The 26,805-nt window shown below is 44.1% G+C and overlaps 1 protein-coding gene across 4 annotated transcripts in view; it reads right to left on the reverse strand.

Annotated features, from left to right (window-relative positions):
- Positions 1 to 26,805, reverse strand: part of ASAP1 (ArfGAP with SH3 domain, ankyrin repeat and PH domain 1) — a 350,132-nt gene that overhangs the window by 99,317 nt on the left and 224,010 nt on the right. For all 4 annotated transcript variants that reach the window (XM_045078132.1, XM_045078133.1, XM_045078130.1 and 1 more), the window contains exons 6-7: positions 3,530 to 3,604; positions 2,967 to 3,016 (exon numbers count right to left, since the gene is read on the reverse strand). In XM_045078132.1, coding sequence (XP_044934067.1) covers positions 2,967 to 3,016; positions 3,530 to 3,604 — 125 coding nt within the window. The remainder of the gene's footprint in view (positions 1 to 2,966; positions 3,017 to 3,529; positions 3,605 to 26,805) is intronic.

The raw sequence follows: 26,805 nt of genomic DNA on the forward strand, positions 1-26,805 counted from the left end.
TGGGAGAGAACACCGAGGAACACAGAAGCAGAGAAGCCAGGGGGCCGGCAGCAGGGGGGACAGGAGAGGGAACAGCAGGCCAGGAACCCCGGGCCACTGACTGCTGTGTCTTCACAGGAAGCATGCCCATTACCTACTTAAGATCCCCTCTCCTGTTCCTCATTAGGAAAAGAAAGCTGCCTCTTCAGGAGCAGCACAGACTCCCTGAGCTCAGCATCTGGGGGGCAGCACAGACATTCTGACGACATGTAAGGGCTGCTGTGATGGGTGCCCAGTCTGCCCTGGGACCTTTATGTTGGAGCCACTGTTACTGGGGCGTCTACTATACGCAGTCACAGTCTCAACGGATGCAAGTACTATTTGACGTTTGATGTATGGGTATTGTTTTGACCAAATATTATTTGATCATTAAAAATCTTGCTAGAGGGGCACCTGGGTGGCTCAGTGGGTTAAGCCTCTGCCTTCGGCTCGGGTCATGATCTCAGGGTCCTGGGATTGAGCCCCGCGTCGGGCTCTCTGCTCAGCGGGGAGCCTGCTTTCTCCTCTCTCTCTCGGCCTGCCTACTTGTGATCTCTCTCTCTGTCATATAAATAAATAAAAAAATCTTTAAAAAAAAATCTTGCTAGAAACTATTGACTGAGGGCCAGCTGTATCCAGACAGCAGTAGCAATAACTTCAACATATTACATTATCTTGTCCTCACAGAAGCCTTGAGAAGTGGGTGATTTTTCTTCTTCTTCGTTTTTTGTTTGTTTTAATAACAGGTGAGGACCATCATCAAAGTTAAGTACCGTGGCTCAAGTCGTAGAACTGATAAGCGGCACCACCCAGCTTCTCCCACGGTCTCTGATTCCCTGTGGTCTTAACCACGCGATGGCTCACTGCCTCCGGGGTTCTAAACGAGGACCACAGAGCAGCCACCCTGGGTCCTCACAGCTAATAATTAACTTTTCTCTTTTTTTTGTTATATCCTTTTGTTTTCTTTAATTCATACTCAAATGATTCCTACCACATCATATAATCAAATATTTGCTGTTTTCTTTTTTACTTCCTGTACTACTATACAGAGTGAGGAAGAAGCCTATCTTAGCAAAATAATTTATTGCCAGGGATTTATTAAAAAAGAAAAAGAAAAACAAAAATGTTTCTGGTGAAATCCTAGAATCAGGACCTGCTGAACTCAAGAATTCTGGTACACATTTGCAGATGTGGGTAATTCTTTCATTCTTTCAGGAGCTATTCCCTGTGCACTAGCTATGTGCCCAAGGTTCTGCAAGGTCCTGAGAGATGAGCACCAAACACAAGGACTGTGTGGTCTCTGAGCTCACCAAGGTCAGATGCTGGAGGACAATAAACAGAGTAGTGAACAGCCAGACACATTCGAATACAGTTGAGGAAAGTGCCATGAAGGCACCCGGATCATCTGAGAACGGTCTGTGTTCTCTGATATTCATGATACTGACCAGCAGGAACTTTGAGCTCTTCCACCAACTCAAAGATGGTTTTAAAAATATGGTTGTACCACCCAACATTGGTGGTACTTTAGTTGACAGAGCACATATTGTGTCTTGTTTTGTTATTTCCATGTCCTACAAAAGAGATCTACTCCACAAGTCTAGAACAAAGTTTTTTTCTCCCTTTTGTGGACGCCTTCCCCTTTGCTATGTACTTAGTTCTACCCCAGCCCAGTACACGCAGCTGCCTCTGGGCAGGGCAAGACTTCGGTCACAAGAGTGAGCATTCATAATCCTCTTCCATAACGGAAGAAAGGATGGTCCATGGTATTCATTTACATCACTGACCATTTTAAGAACCTTTCTTGTTCTTGGCTGCCTTTTAACTGTCAATGCATGAAAGTATTCCGAAGGCAGCAAGTCTCCAGCAATGGCACTGCTCACATAAGCATTTACGGAAGCAGTTTGGCAAAAAACAAATTTAATCCTGAATTTGTTTTTCTTTTGTTTGTGTTTTCATTCTGCTGTTATTGCTGTCGACAGAAATGGCTTTTATTCGCTTATGTTCATAGCCAGCCAAGTTCACAGCCAAGATTTTTATTAAGTGCTTTAAAATCTATTTCTCCCCCAACCCCACCTCCTGACAATACAGATGTTTCTGAGTAATAATAACAAAAGAAGGGAGGGGTCCCTGGGTGGCTCAGTTGGTTAAGCAGCTGCCCTGGGCTCAAGTCATGATCTTAGGGTCCTGGGATGGAGCCTCTCATCAGGCTCCCTGCTAAGTGGGGAATCTGCTTCTCCCTCACTCTCTGCCCCTCCCCTTGGACTCTCTCTTTCAAATAATTAAAATCTTTAAAAAAAAATAACAAAGGCAGGTGGTATGATCCATACAGTATGAAGACGAGCCAGGCCTGTACCACGTACCTCACGCACATCTTCTCCACAATCCCCGCAATAACCCAGCAGGGCCGGCCTGCCGTGCCCATCCGGGGCTGCTCCAGCCCTGGAGAATGCCAGCACGACACCGCCCACCTAGCTCTCTGACCTTCTGAAGTCTCCTCAGCCTCTCCAGGCTTCGGTCCCTTGAACCAGACGCAGACAGTGAGGCCCCCGTGAGATGGTCACGCGTACAGGAACACTGCGTGCAGGCCCTGGCAGGCAGAAGGACGTCACGAACACGAGCTTTTATTATTTCCTGACTGCTAGGTGGGGATGTCAACAGTCTACAGTTATGTGCTAACTATATAATTAAAGAAAAGTCACAACTGTCAGATTTACAGCCTGATAGCTAGTAGCAGCAGCCATGCGCGCTGAAACGCTGGGCAGTGACCGCATCCCTCACTCCACACGGCGACGCAGCCGAGGCACTCCTTCTCATTAGGTCAGCACTCCCAAACCCTTAGCCCTCACGAGGATGTACTACACAAGCTGCTGTCGAGAAGAAAGGAGTCTTCCAGTTAATGGTTTCTTAAGAAATTCAACACTATAAAAAACAAACAAAAAGCTACTTACAACTTTGTCTCATAATCTTTCCAAGCTTTGTCAAATGGCTTCTTGAGATCCTTAGGAGAGAGAAAATGAAGCAGAGATTGAATTTACTTTTGTTCAAAGGCAAATAACTAATTCTGAAAGAACATCTCAGCAAAAGTGCTTTCCTTTACAGGGTGTGTGAAGCTTGACTCAGAAGCTCAGGGAGCAGCACAGCACCCATCACCTGTAAGAAGCTTGCCTAGGCCGGAAAGGCGAGCTTCCCAGGGACCCACGGGAAGCAGGACCTGGCGGCCAGGAAAGGCTGGGGCTGAGGGTTGCTGCTGATGTGGCGAAGACTCAGCACAGACTGCCCGCACCCACGGAGGCTCTCACCCATATTCTGGAAACTGCCTCATCGTATTCCTCAGTCAATAACACGATGTGAAGTGGCACATCTTTTTAATGATCATCTTCCAAGTACTTTTTTTTTTTAATGCTAAAAGTATTCAGAGTGCCTTTCAAATACAAGTACCATTATGATCTTAAAAGAAAAAAAAAATCAATCCCTTCCGGTTAAAATGAAAATCAAATTTCTGAACACTTACTCCTTTGACTCCCTTCAGGTCTCCTTTTAACAAGGAGTCCAAGGTGAAGATCACATTGTGGCTCAGGCCCTGGAGCTGGAAAGCAAAGCAAAGGGGGAAATGGTTAAAAGAGAAGTGCATACAGAGTAACAGAATCAGCTACTCTTGACTGAGCGCCTTGCACACACCAGGCTCTGCAAAAGGGCTTTCGTGCACCAGCTTACAGACCCCAGGGACCGCCCTGAAGCAGGCTGGCAAGACCAGCTTCCCCTCCAGCACATGGACAGAGAGCTGGGAGCCCGGGCTCTGGATGACCAAATGGCAACACAGGTGCACCTTCGTGAACAATTCCTCAAATCATCTACAGACCTGTCATTGTTCTCCTGTGACACGGCTGACCTTAATTTGACTCTTCTTCAACGGCCTCTGTCAGAAGAAGAAGAAGAGAACTACCCAAATGGCTTGTACCACTCCATTTCAGATGTTTCTATGGCCTCTGTCACTCTCTGAAATTCCCTGGTTTATATGTATATTCTCTGTCCTCCACCAGGACGTAATCTCAATGAAGACAGGGACCTCAACTGTCCTACTCACTGCATCCTCTCTGTGCCCAGATCCGTTAAGAAGATAAGATATTCAGGAAGCCCAATCTAGAGCAAGGGTGCACGGTTTTCACTGTTCCAAGGCAGTGGTCTGCGTCTCCTTGATTTTAAGATGGTATAAAAGACAGTCATAAAGAGTCAAGGAGACTCCTAGCACCTTGGGGAAATCAGGGTTAGTTGTGTGGGACCAAGATGGCAGGGGCCTGCAGAACCAGGTTACAGGTGGGAAAGTCGGTGGGTTCCCCCACCCAGGAAACGAAGTGACTCCTGGGTAAGCCGTGTACTCATTTGTCATGCCAGTCAGCCGGCCAGCCACCCACCCTTCCATCGATCATCATCACGTACCTGCTCTGTGACACCCACCATGCTAGTGGCTGGCTAGGTAAAGGTGAATAAAACACCTCCTGGCTTGAGACACCTCACATCCCAGGGACAGAGGAGGTCATGGTATGCAACTGACTCTACCCCATCTGGACACTCCAAGTGCTATCCAGAGGTGGAAGGAGAAAGTGGAGAGAAGGACCTGGGCTGACACTTGGAGGCTCTGAGCAGGACCCTCTGAACCACATCTATGACTCAAGATGCTACCACCCACGGCAGACAGCTGCTGTGATGGGTTAGTCATTATACCCGACGAGTGCTAGCGGGTTCCTGCACACCTAGGAAGAGTTGAATACAGGTTTATTTTTAAAGTCCAAAGGGATGTTAAGTAAGAAATAAGAATACGGCCATGTGGAGCAGAAGGGACACCTTCTGCCGACTCCTGTCTACTGCTCTCATCTGGGGCTTCCAGAAGCTTGTCATCCTAGCTCTGCCCTCCTTGGCCACCCATTAACACACCAGGTTAGTTGTCCAGGGCACACACCACCAGACAGCCTGGATCAAAAGCAGCCAACTCTCTCTTTCTTCTTTCAAAGACAAAGAGATTCTGAAACCACAAAAATTCTGTATGCAATTTCACTAACCCCACATAGGGAAACTGCCTGGCTGGCAAGTGCCAACAGCAAGAGAGCTGCAGATTCACAGTCTGCATTCTGTGAGGTCGACAGCCTTGGTTCCTGGGAAGTGGGGTGAGAAACATCTTAGATATTCTAATGGCTGTGGCTCTCCAAGGGACCCAAGTACAGAAACTTGATCTATAGAGTATATCTGTTATATTAAAACCTCACAAGGGAAGTGATTAGTTAAAAAAAAGTCTGTTGGTGGAGTGTGTGACTTGATCTTGAGGTTGTGAGTTCAAGCCCCAAGCTGGGTATAGAGATTACTTAAAATTAAAATATCAAAAAAAAAAAAGTAAAGGCAGTTTGCAGGTAATAATAAAGAAAAAGTTGAAAACCACTGGCCTTGGGTATGAGATGGGAAAACTAAGGATTAACAGGACTCACTCCCTGCCACCGATGAATAGCTGTAGTAACATTTTGCTCTGAGTTCTCAGCAAGCTCACTGCTGAAATACAAGCCTCCTGCATCCCACTGTCCTGTGGGTCTCCGGAGTGTGTGTGGGGGGTGGGAAGTGAGGCAGGGGCCCACCCATCCTCCACCACTCAGGCCAGTCTCTATCCTTCCTCAGGTCGTAGACAACCTTACATTATTTTCTTCAAAACATTTACCGTCCCTCACACTTCCATCTGTATTTGTTTCCTCATGTGTGTGCTGCATCCTCAATTTGAATGCAAGCTCCCTGAGAGCAGGGTCTGGATGGATGCCCACTGTCTTATTTCCAGAACTTAGAACACTGCCTAGCACAGAGCAGGTGCACAGTATTTGTAGAGTGAAGGAAATACAGAATCACGTGAGTATAAGGTTCTTCTCTGTAGGACTGTTTATTTTTTTTTTAATTCTTTTAAAAGATTTATTTATTTTAGAGAGTGAGAGTGGGGGGAGGGGCAGAGGAAGAGCAAGAGAGAATCTCAGGTAGACTTGCCACTGAGCACGGCGCTTGACGTGGGGTTTGATCCCACAGCCTTGAGATCACAACCTAAGCTGAAGTCGAGTCAGGTACTTAACCAACTGAGCCGCCACCCAGGCGCCCCTAGGACCATTTATACTGAGGCAGAGCTTAGGGAAGTAGTCAAATAGGGAACTGGGGAACTAGTCAAATAAATTACGCCAGTTCTAAACAATAGCCACATAAATGAGGAAGTTCTTTACGTCTAGCTTCGGAAATATCTCCAAGATGAATTGTTATGTGATAAAGCAAAGTGTAAAACAGTATTCACAGCATACAGAGTTTTGTATAAAAAGAACAGGGACACCTGGCTGGCTCAGTGGGAGAGGCACACGACTCTTGATCCCAGAGTTGTCCATTCACACCCCATGCTGGGTACAGAGATTAAATAAGTAAATAAAACTTTAAAAAAAAAAAAGAATTTAAAAAAATGGGTTCATGTTTACATGACTGCTGGAAGCATACAGAATAAACTGCTGCAGAGACAGAGACGGGGTGTGTAAGGGGGAAGTGGCAGAAGAACCTTTTACTGTGGACCCTTCTGCATGAAAAGCATTTCTTTGTACCATGTACTGTATTGTTTGTTCAAACAAACAAACAAACAAAAAAAAAGGAAAAATTCTAAAACACAAAATGAGAGGACAGAGATCATAAAACATTTTTAACTCAGTCCTACATCAGGGTTTCCACCAATGCCTCAAATCTGTTGTGAAATGGAGCAGGGAAAAAACATACATTAATGTCATTGCCACCTTGGTGTGAAGGCTGTATTAACAACAAAACAATGAAAGAATTATGAAACTCTGTGGTTAGTACTGAATGTGGGAGTTGCTCGGAAGGAAAAGTCCCTCAGAAGCGAAGTACTGACCACATACCAGACTCCCGCTGTAAGCTGCCGGTGCCGCCACTGTGGTCAGGCCTGGGGCAGGGGGAGGTGGGCCCCAGCCGCACTGGTGGAAAACCCCAAGAATTAAGAATTTCTTTGTGGTTATCCACACATATACTCTTGGGAGCTGATAAGAAACCAAGAAGGCCAAACATCATGTATTATGAATTCAGAATCTTCCTAGTGATGAGCCTAAGAAAGGCCCCAGGAAAAAAAAATTTTGAAACTTATTCTTTCCCCACCTTACGTCCCAGGAAAAATCAGGTTCAGCTGCAAACTGAACCTGCAAAAACTGGCAAAGGAGACTGGTTTTTGTTGTTGTTGTTGTTTAAAGATTTTATTTATTTATTTATCAGAGAGAGCTCGAAAGAAAGTGCTAGTAGCAAGGAGGGGCATACAGAAAAGCGAGAAAGAGAATCTCAAGCAGACTCCCCACTGAGCACGGGGCTCAATATGGGGCTCCATCTCAGGACCCTGGGATCACGACCTGAAGTGAAATCAAGAATAGGATGTTTAAGCGACTGAGACAGCCAGGTGCCCCCAAAGGAGACTGGTTTAAATACAAAGCGAATAGTAACTACCTGTTATGAAGACACAGAGGAAAAGTCAAAAAGAAGACAAACTAATCTCAAGAAAGGGCAACTTTTAAGAAATATTTATTGATGGGCCAAACAAAATTTCTTTCCCTGGAGATCTCAATGAAAAGATCTATTTTTCTCCAATATTTGAAGGTATTGCTCTGTGACAGAGATGGATTACATGACTTGACAGTTGTAGGATTCTGTGATTCTACTGCTTTTTTATTTTTCCAGTCCTTTCAGGAATCCCTCCTATGGCCTGAGCAAGGCTTGGAACCTGATGTGTAACGAAACCATGTTTAGGGCAACCGCAAGGACGTGATCACAGCAATAAAACGAGTGGACAGCCGCCTTCCTGTATCATCTTCATTATCCTCAATGGATTTTTTAAAAGGCTTTCAAATCTAGTAAACCGTTATTTCCCATTAATTTTACTAAAATTCTATCGATTATTCCATTCCCATTTACTCAAGTTCCAATCTATTTCCTTTCCTTAAGTGATCAAGTTGAATTAATGTTAAGCTCTTCACACGAGTCACGACAGCACAGAATGAAGGACAGCTTTCTAAAAGCACCTCTTTTTCCACTTTCTTAAGCAAATACATTAACAGCCTTTCAGAAATGATATCTGCGTGTGGTAAATGTATCTGCTTTCCAAACAAACTGCTGTCTGTTTCCTTCCTTACGAAGAGGAAACGTCCCCCGCAAATATATGCATCAAGCCCAACCAGAAATTTGTAATAAAGACAGGAGGCGGCTGAGGGCTATCCTTTCATTATGCAAAAGTGGCTTGTTTAAGCAAACAAACTGTAGTTTAATACTGGTTTTGATCAAAATAACCACGTATTCCTTACCACTTGGTAGACCCTACCAAACGTCATACACACAGAACATGTAATCCCAGATGGGAGAGAGGACTTCGCCATCAGCTTTCCTCTACGTATCTGCTCTGATTTTTTAAAACCCCTTTAGAATGGTTCATTTACCACAAAATGAAATGATTTTGTTATTTCTCTGCTAATGTATCACCTATCTTTCCTCTCTAGATGGTATGCTTCTTAGTTAAGGGGAGGCATGTTATCTGTTTTGTCCCCTAACTGACCAGGGCCCAGAGCAGGAGCAAGGAAGCAGCTGCAGGTCACCACGAGGCCCTATGGCTTCTGGCGGCCCCAGGGTGCTCCCTGCCGCCCCCGGGGAGCACGGGCAGAGGGGCAAGTGACTCAGCAGCACCTGAGTGAGAGCACAGTGCTATACGTGGTGCCCTTAGGATGCCCAATGCACATGGCACCGTATCAGTTAAGGAGGACAGAACGGGCTTGCTTTGCCATCCCGAGTTAATTCTGACATTCCTTCTCTGCTGCCCACTGGTTCTCTCTCCTTCCTCTCTACAGACAGAAACAGTTTCCCTAAAAGTAAGGTTAATGCAAATCTGCTGACTTGCTCAATGCATTGGAAAATCCAATTAAAATAATGAGCCAGCTCCCAGCAGCTCAGTCGCCGATTCCCTGAAATAAATGAGGTATTCTGTCTAGTGTGTTAACTCCTTCACGGCCCCCTGTGGTCAGGCTGTTTCCAGGCTGTCACGATACACAGGGAAGAGTTCTCAGCAGGAGCTGAGAAGCTCAGAGGCCATGTGGCCGCTCACTTCTGCTGGCCTCGGTGACTCTGGGCAAACTATTAACCTTACTGCCTCGATTTTCTGATTTTAAAATGGGTGTCGGGGCGCCTGGGTGGCTCAGTGGGTTAAGCCGCTGCCTTCGGCTCAGGTCATGATCTCAGGGTCCTGGGATCGAGTCCCACATCGGGCTCTTTGCTCAGCAGGAAGCCTGCTTCCTCCTCTCTCTCTCTCTGCCTGCCTTTCTGCCTACTTGTGATCTCTCTCTGTCAAATAAATAAATAAAATCTTAAAAAAAAAAAAAAAAATGGGTGTCCTGGCCTCTTCCTCAACTAGCCCAGGCTGGTGGGGCAGCATCAGGGAGAGCGGACACTGCGAAGCTCCTGCTTTGCCGCAAGCCGCAGGGTCCTAGGCCTCCACCTGTGCTGCTTCATGGGAAGCCCCTGATATCCCCCACGTGTTAAGTCACATGCTCAAACCCAGAGCATCAAGTGGTCAAACCCCAACCCAGGGCTAATGTCAAAGTCACAGCTGTCCACAGCACTATCTTCCTGCGGATTATCAGAATGTTTTGAAGACCAAGCTATACTTACACACATGAATGGACAGTTACTAAGCTATGAATGACCCATTGAACCAAGTTTTAACTGTATTTGGTTGCATATGCATTAAGGGGAAACAAAGAACACTGGTCACAGGTCAAGGGCACTTACAAATCCAACAGAGATGAGAGTTAATGTTCCCACCTCACCCACTGCTCACACATTTGTAACAGTTTACGCTTTACAGCTGCCAGGGCCCAGGGTCCTGGTCAAGCAGGCGACACACACTTAGTGAGGTGTGTCCTTGGACAAGTCATGCAGCCTCTTAGAGACTTGGTCTCCTTGCTTATTGTGGGAATGAGAAGGCCACCTGCTAAGGGTGTTGCAGAACAGATACTGGGCGCTATGCACGTGAAATGCCTCACAACATAGACTCTTAATAAAATGTAACTAGGTTTACTTTCTTACATTTGAAAAGCTAGTGGCAGTGGTGGAGGGTCAGAGCACTCCCAAATGTCCTTCATATGGCACCAAATTCTCTCCAATGGTAGGTTTTATGGTTGTTTCCCTGCCTCATTCTACAAGGCAGTCTCTACAAACTGTAAGGTAATGCGTCCTATTATATACCATGCTCTAATCCAGGCAGAGCAGCCTGAATTAGATTTATTAACATGACAGATGGTACTGTGTTTAACATATGTTATCTAAAGTTACTGCTCACAACAACTCAGTAAGATGATTCCTGGTGTCACCCAATTAATGAGGAAACAGGCTCAGAGGGGTTAAGTAACTTGCCCAAAGTCAAACAGTGAGGAAGCAGCCGGTTAGGTTTTTAATTAACATTCTTACTGACTCCATTCTCACTTCCTGAGTCCTCCTATTCAACTCTCAGATCCTATCACTCTCCTGCTCAAAAATCCATCAACGGCTTCTCATGGACCTGGATTCAAATCTAACCTCCCAGTTTAAGTCTGGCCCTGGCAACCTGTCAGGGAACCCCCTACCTGTTCCCACTGACCAACAACCATGCTAGCTAGCCTTTCTTCTGGTTCTTAATCCATCAAGGTCCCCCCCGCCCCGCCCCCCGCACATGCTTTACCTTGAGCCTGGACCACTCTCCTTCAGCTATGGGCAGAGACTCCTATTCTATCTAGTCTTCATGCCTCCTCTTCAGGGAGGTCCTGACCCACTCTACATAGATATCTCCTGCCTGCGAAATTAATCTTAATGAGGCAGAAGAGGCTCCCTTTCAAAGCACAGAACATTTTAGAAGCACTTGATTGTTTCTTCACTGTCTGGAGCAAAGCTTCTTGAAGGCAGGAGCTATGGCTGTTTTGCCTACCCGTGTTATATCAAACCCCTAGGACAGCACAGGCCTGTCAAATAAAATGCTTGTTGATGGAGTGAATGGCTGAACAAATGGGTTCCTCTCCATGCCTGGGAGAACTGTTCTGAGGCTCAAAATTGTTACAGAATCTGGGCCAATTTTGGTCTTCCTGGAGCACTCTGCACTTCCAGAGTATAAGGCAGTGAGGTGGGGGTACTTTTAAGAGAAGGACAGGAGATTAGAACTGCCCTCAGGATACGGCTGGGGGTGACAGACCGAGGGTACCTTTCATTCAGCAGCTGCCAGACTTGGTTTGACAACTGGGGAAGAACGGTGTTTTAGATTTGAACTTGCCTCCACCTGGTGCTGTGGGTACAGGCTGGTCACTTCTCATTTCTGTCACTGATAAAACTACAAGGTCTGTAATATACCCTCTGAGTATAGCACTCTTACAGCTTAAAATGAGCTACTAAGATACAACTGAATGCACCAGAAAAAAAATCCAGACCAACTGGGTGAGAACAGCCAGAAGGAGATGCTCTCGCTGTCTCACAAGCAGGATGTGGCCCCATCCCCCTACCTCCAACAAAGTCGCAAAACAGTAACTAAGCAGTTCTGAAGTGATGCTGAAGAGTTAGAAGGGTCCATTCACAGTTCCTATCAAAACCCTAGATAGTTTTATATTGTCTATAATGTCTACTATAAAACTTCTGGCATAATATAAACAGAACCTTTTGAGAAAATCTGAAAGATCTCAAGAAAGTGATCTTCTTAACCTGACAAGAGCAAGAACAGAGAGGACCTACCAGGGTCCTGGGCTCCAGGCATTTTCTCTCCATTTCCTAACTGACTCAAACAATAGTGAAGGAAGGAGAAATAAAGATACGCACCCCGAATTCACACGGTAATGAGCTCCAACAGCGAAATAATCAATTGCCAGCGCACATGCAGAAATTCTAAATGATGCCCTCGACTTGTTCTCAAAGGTAAGTACATGGCAACACTGGAGATGTTCAGCACAGGAGACTGGGTGAATAAACGATGGGCATTCTACAGAGCTGTCAGAAATGAAGACACGGACACTGCCAAGGGGTTGTGCAGACGCTGCAGTGGGGGATAGTCACTGACTGCAGGGGAGGCTCGAGGCTCCCTACCCCATCTCAACAACAGTAGCTCTGTGTTAAGAGGCTATATGCTTCCAATTAAGCAAAGTCTGAGGCTACAGTGCTTTACAAAATCAGAAAACATCTTCAAAATATATAAAAAAGGTGAAAAATCAGGTTATCAAATAGTGCTATAGTATGAAACCAATATGGATAAAAAGTTATGGCAATAAGTAGCCCTATGATAATAAGATTTATAAATAGGAAAAGGATTAGAAGATACAGATAGGTCTATCTCAACCCAGAAATGGTGGATTGTAAGACTGCTGGTGATTTTTATTTCAGCGTTTTCCCCTGTATTTTGTTTTTGACAATGAACTGGTATTATTTTTGTATTTGGAATATTAAAATGAAATAGGACACAGATGGTTTCACTTACTTGTGGGACATAAAGAATAACCCATAGGACATTAGAAGAAGGAAAGGAAAAGTGAACTGAGGCAAATCGGATGGAGAGATGAAGCATGAGAGACTGTAGAGTCTGAGAAACAAACTGAGAGGTTTGGAGGGGAGGGGGATGGGGAGATGGGTGAGCCTGGTGGTGGGTATTACGGAGGGCGCGGACTGCATGGAGCACTGGGTGTTGTACGCAAACAATGAATCTTGGAACAATGCATCAAAAACTAACGATGTATTTTATGGCGACTAACATTAACACAATTTAAAAAAGAACAGGACACAGAAACACAAGAGGGCGATATAATCAACCAGCAGCCTATTTCTCATTCAACTTGTTCTGTGACTGACTAATACAAGATAGAAACCAGAATAAAAGTAAAAGTCATGAATCAAGGAGTAAATCTGGCAGGAAACACTGCACCTTCTCTGGAACACTGGGAATTCTGTATCTCTGTCCAGAATGACCATCCTTCCCTTACCAAGTATGGTCCTCGGACCCCTAGTGTTTGCATCATCCAGAACTTGTTAGAAGTGAAGTCTTCAATCCTAGTTAATCAGACACCCTGAGGGGGCACCCAACTACCGTGCTCAAACAAGCTCTCTACGTGTGATGGCATCAGCTTTACAGGAAGGGTTGTCTAAAGCAGAGGGAAAACCAAACTCCTTTAGAGAAGGGAAAGCCTACAGTCAAAACTGGAAGTCACCTGTCTAAAGGTCTCAGCCATAATTACCACAAAGAGCACAGGAGTGAATGCTCTGGGTGATCTGGGGAAGACCTAAGGCAGAGGGGGACCCAAATTACACCATATGCTAGAGGCATCGGGAACTGACAAGACTGAATTTAAGCAGAAAACACAGTTTTCCTGCAAGTTGCACAGAGAGAAACAGGAAGATATAAGCGTACTGGGAACATGAGAATTCCTTAACGTAAAATAATGCAATAATATTTTGTCTAATTCAATTTAAGCAAATGAGGGGTTAGATTTAACATCATCTCCTACATCAAGAGGGAAAATGAAAGCACTATTAAGCCTTACATTAGGTGCAGCATCTGATTTCATTTGAGGATAACTGCAAGAAAAAGGTGAGTAGTTACGACTTAGAAGCCCAAGATAAATGGGAAAGCAAAAGGAAGAAAGGCCCAGGCAGCTAGGCCTTTGTCTAAAAAAAGGATGTCTCGACTCTAAGGATTTCCCTACTGTGCTTGAAAGCATCGATCGACTGGTTCATGATCGACTTTCAGACCCTTAATTTCATTTCCATGCATGTCATCTACAATTTGCTATGTTTAAACCAGAACAAAACCATACTGTAGGTGACATCAAATTCTATTTTCCTTGCCTTCACTGAACATCTTTATCACACAGTGTATGTTTGATAATCAAAAACTTTTACTTAGCATCTTCCTAACAAATTTTAAAATGTAGTACAATAACTGTGCAAGCACTCGGGGCTCACTGCGTACCCTCACAGGAGGACAGGGCAACACCTCCTTGTAGACACTGTCTTCATTTAACTGCCAGGAAAACAGGGGAGAGGGGGGTGTTGCTCCCTTGCCTGGACCGCCCTACTCTGTCTCCTTGGTCTGTATGTTGTGCTTCCCCTCATGGGATCCTCAATGAAAACTCTCCAATTAGCAGTAACTGCACCTCGGACAAACCTCATTGCTAGGACATAGCCACATGCAAAGCTTGACCCTCACTGAAAAGGTTAGAATCCAGATAATTTACCTAAATGTGGCTGTAATATTCACCACCACTTGATACATTTGTAAGTCAGCCTTGAAGAAAAAGAATCTTCTTGGGTATTGTGCCGGTGATGCCAGCTGCTGCCAGGAAACCAAAGAAGGGGGAAAAGAGTTTTTCTATTTGCAGGCAGCAAAAAACAGGAAGTCTAAAATACCTGGTTCCCTCCCCATGTCCCTCTTTTCCTATAAAATGAAGTAGTACTTTAGTGTTAACTATTAAAACAGTCTGTACAAGCAGTCTCTTAAACAGAAAGTGACAGCCAAGCCTAGCACAGAGCCCGGAACAGAGTATTCAGCAAATGCTGGCTAAGTCAAGACCACAATTTAGAAAGTCTTTACTTAAACCCCAAAACAAACAAACAAAAAAAACCCCAAAGAAACAAAAACAAACAAAAAACCCAAAAAACAGGGGCTCCTGAAAGCCTTAGTAGGTTGAGTGTCTGACTCCTTATTTTGGCTTAGGTCATGATCTCATAGTCATGAAACTGAGGCCCATGTTGGGCTCCCCACTGTTGGAGTCTACTTGAGATTCTCTCTCTTCCTCTCTCCCTCGGCCCCTTCCCCTACTCACACGCAAAATAAATAAATAAATAAATAAATAAATCTTTTAAAACAAACAAAACCAAAAAACGAAACCCTGAAGTACAGACTTTGACCTTACTCTCTAAATATCAAGTGTATCGGGGTGCCAGGGTGGCTCAGTGGGTTGGATGTCTGCCTTAGGCTCAGGTCATGATCCCAGGGTCCTGGGATCGAATCCCACGTCCTGCTCCCTGCTCAGCTGGGAGTCTACTTCTCCCTCTGCCCTTCCCTCCCACTTATGTCCTCTAACTTGCTCGCTCTCTCTAAATAAATAAAATCTTTTTTTTTTTTTTAAGATTTTATTTATTTATTTGACAGAGAGAGATCACAAGTAGGCAGAAAGACAGGCAGAGAGAGAGAGAGGGGGAAGCAGGCTCTCCACTGAGCAGAGAGCCCAATGTGGGGCTTGATCCCAGGACCCCGAGATCATGACCTGAGCAGAAGGCAGAGGCTTAACCCACTGAGCCACCCAGGCGCCCCAGTAAAATCTTTTGATATAAGTAAATCAGTAAATTTCAAGTGTATCAACCAATGCTTAATGCTGCTTAATGCTTCTAGTTCACAAAAAGCACATCTGCAAGCCTACCTAAGAGAATAGTTTTATAAATATCTATTAATTATTTTAAGGCCTAGTTCAAGGTGTCTCTTCTGGGAAGCCTTTCTTGAAATCTTTGCTTTCTGGGTAAATGCACGAGTGAGTAACTGAATGAATGATTCCGCCTCTACTGACCCAGCTTGAGAATCGGTGGAGCAGAAAAGTGAACTCAGTTTTGTCTGACTTCAAAGTCGTGCACTTCTGCCAGCTTTCTGAACTTTCAATTGCTTAACACAGCTGGGCAGCCAGTCAATAAAAGGGCCTACTCACATTTAGTAGAAGATGTAAGCTACTAGTTCAAGGCTAGATCAGCAGCCTCTTTCTTCACAGTTAAACCTAGATGTACCAAAAGACACCAAAGGGTACAATCTGAAAGAGGCAAAGTGTAAAGAAAGTGAAAAGAAGCAACCAGCTTAAATAATCAGAAATTACATACTGAAATATAAAGAAGAAATAGATATGAAATGGAATAAAATTAAACACAACATACGAAATGAATCACCTGGTCCAGAAAACATTTAAATCAGCATGTCTCGAAGTGGTTCCATGGGAAGTTAATGTTTCTTATACAACAAGAAAGTATGGAGTCAAATGAGTTAAAAAAAAAAAAAAAGGAATTGGACAGGTCTCTTTAATAATAGGATGTCTCCAAGCCTTTAATACACAAATATGCACCGTAAATCCCCAAAAGCAGTATGGAGTACTTTTCAATCTAGAACTCTTGTCAAAGGCGGCATGGAATGAGTGTTTCAGGGAAAACTCTTAGGAAAAGGCATCTCAGATTCTGATCTTCGTGTTCCCAGGCAGAGGGAGCCAGGCGCACTGGGCCCAGCAGGGCCACCACACAGCGGCACAGGGTGTACATAGCTCAAAGCACCCACTTGGCTTGTATATGCCAACCCCGCCACACCCCCTCACTAATCCCTGTCCCTGGTGCTGGCTGACAACAGCCCAGAAGAAGGTGCCCTAGCTGGGCTGTGGTACCTGCCCGAAAGTCTGGATCTGGAGTGGGTCACCTCCTCCAAAAACTACAGGAAGTGGAGGTGAGGAGAGACGCAGAGGAAACATCCTGAAGAGGAATCTAAACCCAGTTCAAAAGAGAACACTGAGTCTGAGGAGGTGGGTGGACAGCAGAATACAGATAAGAGGTCAGGCCTGGGATGGAAAATAAGAAATCAAGGAACGGTGGAAGAGGTCAGAGGAGGGAGTGTGAGGCTGAGTTTGGCAGAACTCTCTAAACAAAGGAAAATATCCGCATTTGCTTTTCACAAGGGCCTCCAGATTTGGGCCTGGAAAAGCAGCTCTGGAGGCTTCTGGCACCAACCTCATGCAGACAGAACGCTGTTAGCTACCTCAGAACAGTGTTTGCCTTCCTCCTGCTGCGTCTGTGCCACTGTTTAACTTGCTGCCCTTTAAATCAGTCCTTTTTACTTAAATAAGTTAAAAGTAAATTTTATATGAGGTCCACAAAATGATGCCCGCATCCTTGAGACACAATCCAGTGTACTTCTTAAAGGCATGGGCTCTGGAGTAGACCTTCTAGGTCTGAATGCTTGCTCTGACCTAGCACTCTGGGCCTCAGTTTCCTCTACTGTTCCATAAAGATAATTATGGTTACGACCTGGTAGGGCTGCCGTCAGGTGCAAAGAGGCAGAAACAGTAGCACTCACCAAATACTCGACTTGCTCCCTTCTAATCTCCTGTCCCCTGCCCGCTCTATCTTTTAGAGAAATACTGATAAGCAAATGTTGGGGACATCCCAAGCATTCCTGTGCCAACCTGAGATTTTCTCCCCCACATTCAGTCCTCTCTTATGGCTAACGAAACTTTCTCCTCCAATAAGGGACCAGTTTTTCTTTTCCCTCCCTCTCATAGAACCACAGTTGTAAAATGTAAGTCTCTGCTAGCGTTGCGATGCTGTGAGTCTGTTTCAAGTGGAGTAACGCTGGACAACCACAAACACATTTTAAATGAAGACTGTTACTCACTGCATGCAATTCTGCTAAAAGGCATTATCCGAACTTCCTTTTTACAATGTTTTTAATGCAAAAAAGCCAAAGGAATGGTAAACCGTTTTTTAAGTTAGGCCGCAGGGATACCACAGGTTTTTTGAATACTGGATGTATCTAAGATAAGCTACCCCTGGATTAATGAGTATAAAATTCAAATTCTATACAGGGAATCAATTAGAGCTTAGTTATACCTTGAAATATACTATGTAGACTGTTAAAGTAATTTTGCAATTTTATTTGTATAGTCCTAGAGAGCAAACAGGCTTTAAGTTTACAATGTCTATGTATAATACAAGTTTTATTTATTTAAAAATTTTTTTAAAAAAGACTTATTTATTTTAGAGAGACAGAGAGCATGAGCATGAGTGGGGAGGGGGAAGGGGAGAGAGAGAATCTCAAGTAGACTCCCCACTGAGCACAGAGCCCAATGCAGGGCTCGATCTCACGACCCTGAGATCAAAACCAAGAGTTGGAAACGTAACTGACTGAGCCATCCTGGGACCCCAAGTTTGTTTTTTCTAAAACTCATTTAGCAGCAAAACCTGCTCTAACCTGATTCATGTGGTGGTAAGCTTGGACCTGAACTGAGGTGGGACTCTGAGTCTTCACCTCACTTCACATAAATGTTCACCTGTTTCACTGGAATAAACAGATTGTGTTTAATTATGAGGATGGACCTGCCTGAAAAATCATGAGGCAGGGGGAGGGGGGAGAGGGAGGGGTGTTCTATAATACATGGCATATGCATCCTGCCACCACTCTGAATCTGTAAAATTCTGAATTTTATCAGCTGCTCTTTGTATAAATCCATAAAATTGTTTCAAAGGACATAGTGTATTATTAGTATTAATGGAAGTTAGAATTATATACTGATCTTTATTTTAAATTTTTCCATATTTCTCAAATTTTTACAGTAAACATGCACAACTTTTATTACAAGAGGAGAGGAAAAGAAAACCTCCCTCTTGCCCTCGTGGATAGATTTCATTTCATGAAAGGTCTCACGATATCAACTACCAGCGAAGACACGAAGGGACGCCTGGCAGATCCAATGTTAAGCCCTTCCAACGACGGAACACCTTCTGCAAGGGGATACGGCTGCTGCGATGTATTCTATAACCCAGGGCCGCCAGCTGACTGCTGACCATACTCCTGCTCTCCCCATGTTTCAGCATTTCAAAGAAGGATGTGAGAAATAACTGGTCAGCTATAAATGTAGATCCAACCTGCATGCTCCTTTGCTGTTCTCATTTGAGGGGGAAGAAAAGAAGAAAAATTAAAAATAAATCCTTAACTCGACCACATACCCCGCAGTCAGAGATTGCAAACAGGAAATGCTCTGCAGCTGGAGCAATCTTTCCTTTGCTTCAACAGGTCTGAGGCAATAAGTGTCCTCTAACTGTTAAAGGGGACTGAGGCTCTTCTGCAAGCGACAGAGCTGTCTAAGGGCTCGGGGAAGAGAAGGTGTGGACCGTCCTGGCTAGACCAAGATCCTTCCAGGCACATCCTTTTAAAAGAGGTTTTATATATATTTTCTAAAACTGATCCTACATTGCGGGTCTTGGGGGGTATGGTTCAAATAGGTTTCCTTACCCTCTGAGAATCTACTTCAATCCACCAGTTACTCCTTTCCCGTCCCATTTTGTGGTTTGGTGATTAAGTAAGTGGATGCAATCCTCTGTTGATTCCCTACTTCCTTTCCCTGGATCACAGGCAATGACGGGATGCTGGCAGGAGAACAGACCTGGCAGTGTTTAGCAAGTGATAACTTTATTGCTTTCTTTGCAATGACTCAAAAATAAAGAGACTGAACATAATTTTGGTTCTGTATATTTAACCAAATGAATGACAAAAATACTTTGAAACAGCTAAAACTCTAAAAGATCATCCTTTCTATTTCTTCTTCTTCCTTTCCCCCCTTTTTGACAAGGAAACTGCATTGTAAAGAAAGCCTTTATCATTAATATGTTGACTACCTAGGGGTAGTCATGAATATCGTATCATTAATATGTTGACTACCTACCTACCAGGCTTCCCTGCTAGGCAGGAAGCCTGCTTCTCCCTCTCCTACTCCCCCTGCTTGTATACCCTCTCTTGCTGTCTCTCTCTGTCAAATAAAAAAATAAAATCTTTAAAAAAAATGTTAACCCTGATGATAATAAAAAAAAGAAAGAATAGAAGGTACAAAGGCATGGAAGCAAGCAACAGTTTATAATCCAGAAATAACAAGTACTTTTTTTTTAAATTAAATTTTATTTGACAGAGATGGCGTGAGGGACAGCGGGGGAAGAGACTCCACTGACTGGATCCCAGGACTCTGGAATCACAACCTGAGCCGAAGGCAGACGCTTAACTGACGGAGCCACACAGGTGCCCCTCAACAAATAATTTGTTATGTCTGGAGCTGGCTTTTGTTATGAAGGCTTCTTTCACTAGAGGATGGATGAATTCATAGGAGACTGGCAAATCAACTAAAGAACTATTTCTAATAATTTAAAAAATGCTACTATCTATGAAATATATGCTGTGAACCAAAGGCCATGAGAGGTAATTCCCATAAAAGACTGTGCACTTAAAACCTCGCCACACACATATTAAAGACATCAACAAAACGGATCATGACCACATTTCTCTGGCTTCTCACCACTAAGAGGCAGCATTCCCTAGCACACGTGACAAAGAGACTGGCTTCTGAGGGGAAAGAGCTCATCACTTGGCGTTTAGGGAACAGTGGCCACAGAAAGGACTTTAACTAGAGGGAGCAGCTGAAAACACGGAGAAAGACTGGTTTAGAAAAATATCAAAGTGCACAGGAAGTGGGATTACAGAGGTGAGGGCACAGCAGAAAGTGAGGGCTTGCGTTTTGCTGGGTACGTTTGTTTTACATGGAAATTTTCATATAACCATGGCTAGATCATTCAATTCCCCGCTCTCTCTCCCTGACCAGAATTTGATGATTTATACTTTTATGTAAACTTTCTATTTTGGAAAAATTACAGATTCACAAAAAGCTGCAAAAATAGTTCAGAGAGGTCCCCGGTGTCCTCAACCAGCTTTCTTCAAGCGTAACACCTTACAAACTTAAGGGCTTACACCAGGACATTACCAAAATCTGGGAAGCAACACTGGCCTGAGATGATCAACTAGACTATAGACCTTAAATTTCACCAGTTCTCCATGCACTCATTTTTTGGTATGTCTGCGTATGGCTCTGTAACATTTTATCACACATACCCATAGGCACATCCACGCCACAACAGAGTTAGAGAACTGTTCTATCAACACAAAGGAATTCCCTCAGGCTATCCCTTTATAACTGCGCCCCTGACCCCTTCTCCAAACTCTTATGAACCACTGATCTGTTCTCCATCTCTGAAATTTTGGATGACTTGGACTTTAATCAGAAAAATATACAAAGGGCAATGTTATCTTGATAAAAGACATGCTTTCGAGGAACTTGTTTTCACTTGAAGGGGTCAAAAGCACACAGAAAGCAAAAGACCAAAGACCTTGTATGTATGTGAATAGCTTCCTGGACAGTAAGTCCCGGTCCTCCTCCTGCCTGAGTACCTAGGCTGCCATTAAGCAGATGTCCCAGCACTGGCTCTCACCACAGGGACAAGACTGCCACAAGGACAAGGGCTGAACGGCCAATGACAATGAACCTGTCATAGGGCATTCTTTGGAAAGTCCTATCCTCTCAAGCTTCTGCATTTATCATTTGTCCCAACTAGATGAACTGCAAATGCTCTAATGCCAGCACTAAATGAAATCTAGTGCAATACAAAGTTCCTTAGAACACATGATTTCATCTATTTGGGGGAAAAAAAGGTACAGAAAAGAGGGCTAGAAAGATAGACCCCAAACATCAATGATGGTTATCTCTGGGAAGGGAGAATATAGGAGAGAAACTGCAATTTTCTTTCTGGATTCTGTATTTTCCCCACCAGGCATGTGTTCTTTTTACAATAAGAAAAAAATACAAAACTAAAGTCTCCTGCGGTGGTTATTAATGCCACAGCAGTTAACACTAACGGAGTCTGTGAGTACCCTAACAGCTGCTGTGTGTGACCCAAGGACTTTGCAGCTTACAAAGTTTCTCATGTGTGTGGTATAACGATCCTCACACAAGCACAGGATATAGAAGGTATTTTTCCTCATTTTCCCAGTGAAGACAACTGGTGCTTCCCAGTCAGGCTATATTACCAACCCACCTAGGGCCAGGTCTGGAATCACAGCCAGTGATTTCTTATGCCAGTGGGCCTCAATGTGTGGTCCGCAGGTCCCAGAAGTCTCTGAGGCCGAAAGGACTTTCATAGTAATACTGAGATTTTGTCTGACTTTTCCACTGTTTAGATATCAGCACGGACTGTACAAAAGTAATGGGGGTGAACCTACTGGGGTCCTGACGTGAATCCAGGCACTGTTCGACACCAACCTAGGTCACTGTATTCTTCATGGTCATGCTCTTGTGGGGGGCAGGGGTAGGCTATTTTCTTTTAAAAATGCCCACCATGAAACAGTTAAAATTATTGTTTGTTTACATATCAACCCGAGTACATCTTTCCTATATCTGGTTTGATAGAACAGAAGTTTGCACAAACCACTCTCAAGGCACACCAAAATACCAGTTATCTTGAGAAAAAGCACTTAGGCAGTATTTTTGAGTTGCAAGCTAAAATAGCTAATTTTGTTTGTCAGCTTCTCCCCCTTTCCCTTTTTTTTAGAGAGAGAGTGTGCAAGTGGGGGGGGGGGAGAAGGAAGAGGGAGAGAGAGAGTCCCAAGCAGCCTCCATGAACAGCGTGGAGCCCAGTTTGGGGCTTGATCTTTTGACCCTGAGATCATGACCCGAGCTAAAATCAAGAGTTGGACGCTTAACCAACTGAGCCACCCAGGAGTCCCGGGTCTGTCAGTTTTTTAATGGGACACCATTTGCTTTTCTTCGAAAGAACGACTGACAAACTGTGGTACTGAGATGTGGGTGTCTGGCAAATATTTTCTCAAAAACAAATAAAATGAGCCTGCCACACACAGGGTTTCAGATTCACACTGCTATTAACTATTCTTATATTGGTAATCACCTGAATTCTTAAAGTTCTCCTCTTTCTCTAATATATAGTTCTCTGTGAGGCTGTATTTTTTGTCTACTTCAACCAAATAGCATATTGCAACATAATCAATTAAGAGACTTCAACATTTCTCAATTTTAAGTGATAAAATAGTAAGTATGGATAGAAATGGCCCACATTAACAAGAACTCTTCAGTGTCCTTGATCATTTTTAAGATTGGGGTCCTAAGACCACAAATTTATGAGCTTCTAGCTAATACTCTTTTTTCAATTTATTATAACTCACTGATGAGGGAAATGAAACAGAAAAGTAGATAAGAAATAATTTTTCAAGGGGCACCTGGGTGGCTAAGTGGTAAAGCCTCTGCCTTCAGCTCAGGTCATGATCCCAGGGTCCTGGGATCGAGCCCCGCATCGGGCTCTCTCCCTGCCTGCCTCTCTGCCTACTTGTGATCTCTGTCTGTCAAATAAATAAATAAAGTCTTAAAAAAAAAAAAAAGAAATAATTTTTCAAGTTAAACACAAACAGGGGTTATGGCTACTCATGTAGGTTCTAGCCAAGCCAGGTGGGCCATAAGCACCCATGATCTGCGAAGGCAATGCCATTAATCTGTAACTGCTGGGGGACGCCATCGCTGAATCAGGGCATGTCAGGGGACCTGGAATCAAGCTCCCACTCCACTATTCCCCAGGCATATTATTTTTTGGAGATTTGGAGCACTTATCTGTAAAATGGAACAGGACTATTCATACCCACCTTCACCCAGGGAGTTGCCATAAAGATCAAATGAGAAGATGTAATAATAAAATAATTATAAATGAGACAGAATTATAAATAAGAGAATAAAAACTTGTATTTGTTAAGCAAATGCCACATGTCAAGTACTGTGCTTTGGGGTTCAACCCTGTTATCTCCATGAGGTCCCACAGGTACCAGGTAACAGATAAGGAGACTAGCACTGGAGAAGTTCCACCATTAGCTTAAAGCAATAAGGCTACTCGGCTGGGAGCTGGTCTTCCAGGTCTGACCGAGACCCAGCTTCCAGTTCCCAGCCATCACAGCCTCCCTCATCCTCCATTATGAGGTGAAACAATTTTCTCTAAAAACTGTTTTCTAGTATGTAAAGGGCAGCAGGGAAGGGAGTTACTTTAAGCCTGACTTGGTCCATTGACTCTGGTGCAGGCTCACAGGGTAAACAGTTACAACCACGACCCTCCTCGCAGTCCTCACACACCTGCCAGATGGCAGTCAGAGGCTGGACGAGGGCAGACAGCCTCGGCCCTGTCTGAGCGTAACGCCCACGTCCGAGCAGCTCTACCCACGTGATCATCCCACCCTCCACAATCACTGAAGGCTAGAAAACGAAAACACACACCGGCAAGGCGATGAGATCCTTATCATCACTTAGTGGGTCGTATGTCTCAGGACCAACCCTTCAGAAATTCCTCAACCCGATACAGTTGCAATAAGGATTACTTACAAGTTAACATGATGAAAATTCTTCTCTTTCTAGAGTTAGTCAAAAGCAGAAAGCTAGACCTCACCCCCAAATCCACCCTTTCCTCTACGTTAGGTAATGTTTTAATAACTTTTGTTAAAAATACCCATAATATGTACTATCTTAATTAGAAAATGGCCTTTCTCAGTATGTAACACAGACCCTGGAACACAGCAGACATTTGGTATTTGCTGTGAGGATACAATTTAGAAAGGCTAAAAATACCAAAGTATCTTCTTTTCTCTTACTCCCTGAATGCCACCTGTGACCATTATTGCTTAATGTTTCCAGACTCCACTAGCTTAACAGGGTTTTCAGGACTCTCCTGAGGAACACTCAGGGGTTGGGCAAGCTAAGGAGCTTGTCTGGGGATTGGAGGTGCGGCAAGCTGTCCTGGAACTCTGTCCCTCCTAGGGGCGTGCCTTCCTCTGAGCTCCGGCTCCAAGGCCTGGCCCCATCCACCTGTCTGCTCTGCTCTAGCCTTTCCTGGCAGGACATAAAAAGGGAAGCATCAAGCTGTTGAAACTGTTGTCAGGTTGTATAAACTCCTGGGACTGGCTTTTTACTCAATCAGGACAGTGTTCCCTTAGTAACCAACTAGAGTACAAACGGATTTGTCTACCTGCTCCCTCACCAGGAACGCCACCACTCTCTTCAAAGAGATAAATGTTGGTTTTTGTTTTAATTAAATGAACTGAGCCTTCTAGCAATTTCTATTGATCTTTCTTAGTCTTCTAACCCTTAAAGGAGAGAGGACAAGGAAGAAGAAAGCATGCTGCTTAGCTTGGAGTCTGTTTAGGGGACCACTGAGATCAGCATTTCTCACGGGGAAACACAACCACCAAGTCAGATGACAGAGGCAGTATAACAGAGGGGGTGGTAGACACAGTGGACTTGGGTACACATCTACTTACTAACAATGTACCTGGACAAGTTAAATAATAACATGCCTCAACTTTCTCATCTGGATTGAAGGTATAATAACCACAGGATTGTTGTAAGGTGCGGAGTAAGAAATCTACCATGCACATTGCCAGGTTCATCGAAGTGTCAAGTACAAATCAGTGGTTTCTGTTATGGTGGTCAGCAAATGTATTACTGGGTCAGCAAATACAGGTGGTGAATGATGCCCAAGAGACCACTGCCTTGGGGGCCAATGTGAACTGGGGATAGGAACCCACAGTAAAGGGGAGTGCAGGGCTGCACTGGTCCAGGAAACGTGCAAGCGATGAAATTCGACTAAAGCCAAATACATTTGGTGTCCCGGAAACTAAAGGTTAGCAAGATAGCCCTGTGAAAACACCTAGCCGGGGGAAAACAGAACTTCCTCCCTGAGTAAGGCTGTTACCAGTTATTACCCAAGTGAACAGCTGGAGTCCTGTTTCACTTCCTTTCTTCCCACCACACAGCCTCTGAGCATGCAATCGGCAGAAAGACAGGCAGTAACAGAGGAAGGAGAAATGAGGGCCTGCTTCTGAATAGAAGAGATTTAAATACTCTAAGATTCATGGAGATATCATGGATTTGTCAAATATACCCCAAAGTGTAGGAATGTGTTGGTCCTAAGTTCAAAATTACCCTTTCAAAAGTTTTTGAAAATAAGACGTATTTCTACTCTCAACCTTTATTTTATGATTGGTTGTCACTATAGGAGACTAATTTTTTTTTTTTTAATATTTTATTTATTTGAGCAAGAGAGAGAGAGCATGAGAGGAGACAGGTCAGTGGAAGAAGCAGACTCCCTGACGAGCAGGGAGCCTGATGCGGGACTCGATACCAGGACTCCAGGATCATGACCTGAGCCAAAAGCAGTCACCCATCCAAATGAGCCACCCAGGCGCCCTATAGGAGACTAATTTAATGGTATAACCCACAAATTAGAATTAAGCTGTGAGGAAGACAGACATATGCATGTATTCATCTAGTATGATAGAAAAAAAATGACGATATTCTGATTGGTCAAATATCCAGGTTAATACACTACAGAAAGGCCATTTTCATCTTTCCAATATGGTACACTCATCTGTAAAGTAGCCATTTGTATCAAACAGATCTGTGACAAGATTCTCCTGTAAGGCCAGAGAAGCCTATCTAGTAGAAGAGTAAATGATCCAGGGTCAAGACATCCTGAGCTTGAGTTCTTCAAGGGGGGAAAGGTGTCATACTGAGAGACGAGGAAAAGTGTGATGTAGTTTTCCTTTGGCTCCACTCAACCTCCCTGTATGTCTATCTCCTGGGACTTTGGAGAAGAGAGACTTGCTTAAGAAATTGTGGGTGGTAGTGCCACCCAGAACGAACCTTCTAGTGTCAACAAGGTGTGAGGGCGGGAATCCTCGAGTGCCTGCCAAAGAGACCGCCCCACCCCCAACTCTGTGTCCGCCTCCTGGGGTCAGCACCTCTCCTGTCCCAGACTTTTGGGGATTCTTCTTGTCATCAACTTCAGTAACCATGGGTTCCCCCAATCTCAAAAAATTTCTCTTGGTAGGGGGCTGAAAGATGTGAAGAACTGGGGAGGCTCATTATTTGTAAAGCAGAGACCAAGATGCTCACTTGTCCTCATATGAGTGAGGACTACCCCTTGTAGTGCATACTTGCAGAGTATGTTTGACACGGAAATCATCACTCTTCTAACTAATTAAAAAGCATGAGTTGCTGAATGCTACCTAAAACAAAACCGAAACCAGAACTGTGGCAGAATGCACAAGAGAGTTCAGCTTAACCAGTTTCTCTGACT

Source organism: Mustela putorius, unplaced genomic scaffold (genome assembly GCF_011764305.1).
Source record: "Mustela putorius furo isolate JIRA1106 unplaced genomic scaffold, ASM1176430v1.1 tig00000228_pilon_pilon_pilon, whole genome shotgun sequence".
NCBI lineage: Eukaryota > Metazoa > Chordata > Mammalia > Carnivora > Mustelidae > Mustela > Mustela putorius.